The following is a 7,130-nucleotide window of genomic DNA, read 5'->3' as shown; positions in this document are numbered from 1 at the left end:
TCAGAAAGTTGGTCTTCCATTTCTGATGTCCATCCAGCTTTATGCTCTGCCTTTACTGTGGCTATCATTGCTGTGCTTGTTGTTTGCAATTTTTGTGTTCCATGTAAGGAATGCATGCTCACTCTCCTGGTCCCTGATCATCTTTAGAACCATGAAATATTTGGGCCTTTGCTAAATTTGTTTGGAAGTAATCAGGCCCCAAATCAACCAATGTTCTTGTACTGTTGCTGCAAATTATAAATTGCATTTTGTCTAATTGTCTAAACCTAAAAAAATCTGAATTCAGTCAAGAACACTATCGTCATACATTTTCCCATTCTCTTGCCAAATGGATTTACAGTTTAACTTGGTTATTCAAGCAGCATGCTTTGACTTTCAAGGGAGTGCATGGCTAGAAACCCTCATGTGGATAGATGCAGTTATGACAATGCGTACTGAAAAATATAAAATTTGTTCAAAAGCATTTAATCCATAGTAGCAGGAATCTGAGTATAAGGGTGCAACAAGCTTTATGCTATAAAAGAGGAGGCTGGGGTGGAGGAGGTGTAGCTTTACCATCAGCAGCAGCATGGTGCATCAGCAATAATGCAAGCAGGGATTAGATAGAAGTACGGCATAGTTAAAAGGACGACTGCAGTTAGAGAAGTACCTGTGATTGGTCGGGGGCTGGGGGCCAATAATTGGAATCAGCTTGCTGTCAGCTGATCAAGGCTACGTGTCCTGGATGAGATAACGCTGAGCTTCATATATGGTCAAAACTGAAAGGGAGCACAGTGATAGTGGGTAAAGGATGTGAAGGTGGTTCATAGAACATGGCTAATGCTAACGCCCACATGTCTGTCCTGCATGTCGGTACTCTTCCTTATACATTATGTGAGTATGACCTGGCACATACTAGCTATAACTTTGTCCTCATTTACAGATCAAATAGCCTTTTACTTTTGGTACTCGCTAAGGAGTATCTTGCATTTGGCCCGGCAATGCTCGAATGCCCACATAACACCTCTGCAGACATGCATTGTGAGACATGCTTGTTCCTGATGATGCAGTCCAGTTCCCTCCTTTTTACCACTGATCCCTAGGAAGGTCTGCACCTCCGGGGTGGTCCTGCACGCTGAAATTATGTTACGAAATATAAAAACAGCCTTGAAATTGCTTGTTTGAAATCCAAAAAAAACAACCAAACATGACATGTTCCATGTTTGTGTTTGTACCAGTGTCACACAGGAAGTGACAACTCTTTCGACCAACCGGCTAACTAAGACAAGTCCAGCTCTGCTCTTTAGGGCTTCGGTACTCTTTGTACCCTAACAGAAGAGTGCTTGAATGCACCATTACTTTAACCGAATAGTAATTTTGGTGCCATCCAAGCAGAGCCTGGACATTTGATTGTTAAGCTGATTGACCAAACACATCCCCAGTTTGTGTTGATTTTATTCTAACCCTGAAACACATGTGGTGATTCAGCTGCAACGTGACAAACCTGTAGTCATTTTATAATCTTAGGCCATGTGAAAGAAAACCTCTATTCCTCCTTCATGTTTGCGCCGCCTTATTTCTGTCAAGCTGGCCTGTCATGTTAACACCTAAAGTGCTGAAGTGAGTGTGAGACTTGCATTCACAGCTGCAAAACAACCAATCAGAAGGCTTAAAAAGCAACCACAACAGAAGTGACAAACCATCAGCCTCTACTGTACGAGTGTTTGGGCTCATGTATACATTTTGTTTGAGTTAAAGAGTTTTTACTCAGTGATGCTATCAGTAAAGTCATAATCCCTATAATGAGCTTTTAATGATGAATTTCCTGAAGAAAGCTGCAGAGAACAATCATAAAAGAGAGAAGCAAGGACAGAATCAATGTCTAACAGTCTCAGATATGGTACATAGTATTCAGAGTGTGTGTATTTGGGTTTGTGCATATTATACACATTATTATACAATAACTCACTATTTCAGAGATGTTGCAGATCTAACAAATGGGACTCCTGAGAATGTGAGGTGGATTTAAAAATAATCACAGTTGTCCTGGAGCAGACTGTCCAGACACATTTATGCCTGCAAAGAAACTGTCACAGCTGTAGTAAGACCCAGTAATCAGCTTTAAAGTTATAAAGAGTAATAACTTATTTTGTAAAGCTCTTTTCAAAATGTTAATGTTAGTTCAATGAGTGTTGTACAGTTAAACAAGAGCAAGTAATAATGGGCTGGAAACTAAATTAAACAGTCGTTTTCATCTAAAAATGTCTGAATTCATTTATGTGTGAATGTGGATGTCGTTTCTATGTAGATCAGGGGCGTCCAAACTGTGGCCTGGGGGCCAAATGTGGCCCACGGCCCATTTTTGTTCTTTAAATTAAATAAAATATGGCCCTCAATATGTCATGAAGCTTGTGCTACACTGTATTATATTCTTATTTTCAAAACAAGGCAGTGCAACCATGCTAATGCTGTAAACAAACATTTTGACAAGGATTTATAGCTGTTATTTTCAGGACTAAATTGAGACAACACTATAAATAGCAAAAACACTTGCGACCATGAAATAAAAATAGTTCATGTCTGGGGCTCCTTAGAATGTTGGTAGAAAAGGATTCTAAATCACTGTATCACATTTTACATGATGTCCCAACTTTTTTGGAAACAGGGTTTGTATTTTAAAAGTCTACCAGAATGACGTTTTCTATCTACATTGCTTTTCCAAAATCTTGTGAGTTTTTTTTCAGTTTTGGCTAGAAATGTAGAAATTCGTGGCCATGAATTTATGGGCCACAAAATACTAATTCAAGGCCATGAAATACTAATTTATGGCCACAAAACACTAATTCGTGGCCACAAAATACTAAATCGTGGCCACAAAATACTAATTCGTGGCGATGAAATACTAAATTGTGGCCACAAAATACAAATTCATGGCCACAAAACACTAATTCATGGCCACAAAATACTAATTCATGGCCACAAGATACAAATTCGTGGCCACAAAACTACTTAGTGGCTATGGAATACTAAAGTATGGCCACAAAATATTAATTCAAGGCCACGAAATCCTAATTTATGGCCATGAAATAATAATTTGTGGCCACGAAATACTAAACTGTGGCCACAAGATACTAATTCATGGCCACAAATTACAAAACTGTAGCCACAAAATACTAATTCAAGGCCATGAAATACTAATTTATGGCCACAAAACACTAATTCGTGGCCACAAAATACTAATTCGTGGCGATGAAATACTAAATTGTGGCCACAAAATACAAATTCATGGCCACATAATACTAATTTGTGGCCACAAAACACTAATTCATGGCCACAAAATACTAATTCATGGCCACAAGATACAAATTCGTGGCCACAAAACTACTTAGTGGCTATGGAATACTAAAGTATGGCCACAAAATACTAATTCAAGGCCACGAAATCCTAATTTATGGCCATGAAATAATAATTTGTGGCCACGAAATACTAAACTGTGGCCACAAGATACTAATTCATGGCCACAAATTACAAAACTGTAGCCACAAAATACTAATTCAAGGCCATGAAATACTAATTTATGGCCACAAAACACTAATTCGTGGCCACAAAATACTAAATCGTGGCCACAAAATACTAATTCGTGGCCACAAAATAAGTAGAACGTGCGCAGGAAATACTTATATAGCTATATTGTGGCCACAATTTAATTTTTTTTGAGCATGTCATGTCTGGGGCTCCGTAGAATGTAGAAAAGGATTCTAAATCACTGTATCACATTTTACATGATATCCTAACTGTTTTGGAATCAGGTTTGTATTTTAAAAGTCTACTGGAATGACTTCTTCTATCGACATTGCTTCTGAAAATCTTTTGAATTTTTTTCAGTTTTGGCCAGAGACATACAAAGTTGAGAGAGGGGGGCCCAAAGCTGAGTGGTCCCTCAGGACCCCCTTCAGGCTGAGTCAGGCCCTGCCGCCTGTGTTTTATTTTCCTGAAAAGGGGGCTGGACCGCGATCTCTGGGCTGGACGACCCCCGCTGCCAGCGGTGCAGCCCACCTTTCATGTCCGTGTTTCCGCGTGTCTTTCTCGGTGCAATGCTGCTGGATAGTGTCGATACAGGTTGCGTAACTTTATTCCGCAGATCAGCAGCCTGTGTGTCGCCTGTTCGAGCTGGGATCAGAGGCGGGAATGGAGCGGAGCGAGGAGGAGCAGAATGAGAGCGGCTCGTCCCAACAACACAACACGATGTGGAAACAGTTTCAAGCCAAAGCCAAGCCGCTGCTCAGCCCCAAGCTGGGCTCCAGAGACTCCGAGGACAAGAAGGAGAAGTCCGGCTGGATGTTTAAGAAGATGAAGCGGAAGGAAAACGTCGCCCTGGACAGAGTGATCTCCTCCTCACAGCCGGACCTGCTCTTCTCCTCCTCCAAGGTGGAGGAGGCTCAGCTCTGCGGCAAAGCGGCGGCACACAAGGAGAAGCTGCACAAGTCCAGCAGCCCCCACAAGCCCACGGTGGCTCAGCTAGTCCAGTCCCACCACAAGAGCTCCTCTCTGGGGTCTGCGTGTTTGGAGAGGCTGGCAGAGCCTCCGAGCGGCAGCGGCGGAAGCGGCGACGGAGGCGACGCGGCAACATCTGCAGCAGCGGCAGAAGCACCGCTGGAGAGCAAAGATGAGCAATCGGTGAGCGAAATACACATCTAATGTGAGACATTTCCTCCATTCATGTCACCTGTCACCACGCACTGTCTTAATCGATTAGTGTGTGATCGGTTGATCGATGATTGGACACTTTGAGGGGCAAGTTTTGTTGCAGCTTGTCGCGTGTGAACAGCTCAGACTGCCTGCAAGACGGATTGATTTATTACAGGAGGATTAAAACACAGTTTCATCCAATCAAAACTCTGATCTCACAGGCATGTACAACAGAGCTGCTACAAAGAACGATCTCTTATTCGGCTCATTAAATCCCTGGATTATTTTCCCATCAACTTTTAATAGTGGTGCGTTCAAAATCCTCGTTTTTCTGAGCATCATGCAAGCAAACACAAACACATTCGTATATTAAGATAAATTAAAGAGGCCATAGGTGTAGATCTGGGTCCAGATAGGCCTAACAAAGTCTCAGTGAATAACCAGATCGATTAATTGATTAATTCTCTGTTGCACAACTTAATGGTTAATCAATGAATCATTTGTGCTCTAGTAGGTCACATGTTGATCTTTTTCTAAGTACTAAAGGCCCAGAAGTTAGGTCATCACACCTGAGTCAAAGATAAATACACCATGGGAAAATAAAACAAGCAAACAGAACATTTATTGCCTGATTAAAGCCTTTCAAAGAAAATAAACCTTTAGTTATGATGAAAGACAAAGAGGGGAAACGTGAGGGGGCTACAGCCGGGGGAAAAGGGGGGGGGAAGACATTTTACAAACAAATTTAATGAATTACTCTTCAAGAAGAACACAACTGCAGCAATTCCCAACCCAGAATTGATCCAATGCAAGGCAAGGATTTGATTTATTGGGTTGTAAAGAAGTCAATTAGATGGTAAACATGTTATTTATTGGTTAATTTTACACAGTCTTAAAGGGGAAAGGTCTGAGTCAGAGGGGGGTTAAACACTGGAGGAGGGGAGCTTTGAATATATTGAATAATAAATATATATTTTTGGAACTTTTTATTTATCCAAAACACTTTTACATTTAAAATAGTGAGACGTACTTCACATAAAGACAAAAATAGAGACAAATTAAATACATATTCCCCCATCCCATCCTAAACCAAACCAACAAACATAATGAGAATAAATAAATAAATAAAATAAAATACATAAAAATAAATGAATAAAGTATAATAGAGGAGGTATCCAGGGCTTATTTGATTTTTCCAGTATTGGCTTCCAAATTTTTTCAAATGTTCCTATTTTCAGTTGTAATCTGGCTGTGAGCTTCTCCATGGTACATAGATTTATAATTCTGTGTCTCCACTGTGCAATACTGGGGGGTAGCGTTTTCATCCATGCAGCTGTGACTGTCTTCTTTGCTACCAAGAGCATCACTCTCAGCAGATAACTGCGATCTTTATCAAACATACCCTCAGGTACTTTCCTTTCCTATACATTTCCAAAACTCTGCTATCTTTGGGCAATCCCAAAATATATGGGTGAAATCCCCCACTGCCCCATGGTTCCTCCAGCATAGGTTAGATGTGTTGTTGTATTTTGCAGTGATGAACGGGGTGTTAAAAGAGCGCATCTTCACCTTCCAATCAAACTCCCTCCATGATGGACTATTTGTTAGTTTATGTCCTGAAACAAATGTGTCCTCCCAGTCCTCATCTGATATTATTATGTTTGCTTCAAGTTCCCATTTTTCTTTGACATCACTATTATTTCCAATTAATTCATTTTGTAGTGCTTCATATATCTTTGAAATCAACCCTTTTTTGCATCTATCTTCTGTAGGTGACATGAGTAATTCCTCTAATTTGGTTGGATCTTTACAGAATTATAAATATATTTAGTTTGATTTTATTAAATTGCAAACATGTTTGAACCTAGATTCTAACATTTCAGGCAACTTAAACATCAATACGCCAACACTATGTACAGTGCTTAAATTTATTAGACCGCCTGTCATAAAAATGAGAAAACATAAATATTTTAGAAATCTTTCAAAAACTTGTTTAAAACTAAAAATGTTCTTGGTATTTATTTGGCAAATAACAAACTGAAACAACTAAATAGTCCTTCTTCACACATAATAACCTAAAAACTTCATATTGTGTATGGCCTCCTTTGGCCTTGATAACAGCTTCATTCTTGCTGCTTTTAATGTTTTTATGGACTTTTCCACAGTCTCTTTTGTTACTGAGTTCCTAATAGTTCCTAGCTGTTCCCACAGACTTGCTTTAGATGAAACTTTTGTGCCATCAATCTTTGAATCTACTAAATCCCAAATTTCTTCAATAGGATTCAAATCCAGACTTTGACTTGGCCAGTCCATCAGTTCCAGTACTCCAGATTCCTTTCTCTTGGTCAAATAGTCTCTGCACAGCTTTGAAGTCTGCTTGGGGGTCATTGTCTTGTAGACGTTCTTGTTCATGATACCGTCCATTTTCACTCATTTGCCCACGCTGTATCTACAAATGAACC

General features: G+C 40.0%; 1 protein-coding gene across 2 annotated transcripts in view; it reads left to right on the top strand.

Moving 5' to 3' along the window:
• The first annotated feature begins 4,167 nt into the window (after nt 1-4,167).
• Nucleotides 4,168-7,130, top strand: part of LOC121525072 (multiple C2 and transmembrane domain-containing protein 1-like) — a 59,718-nt gene continuing 56,755 nt past the window's right edge. For both annotated transcript variants that reach the window (XM_041810830.1, XM_041810828.1), the window contains exon 1: nt 4,168-4,656. In XM_041810830.1, the coding sequence (XP_041666764.1) occupies nt 4,168-4,656 (489 nt within the window). The remainder of the gene's footprint in view (nt 4,657-7,130) is intronic.

This window comes from Cheilinus undulatus, linkage group 17 (assembly GCF_018320785.1).
Source record: "Cheilinus undulatus linkage group 17, ASM1832078v1, whole genome shotgun sequence".
Lineage (NCBI taxonomy): Eukaryota > Metazoa > Chordata > Actinopteri > Labriformes > Labridae > Cheilinus > Cheilinus undulatus.
This window is presented reverse-complemented; position numbering and strand designations above follow the sequence as displayed.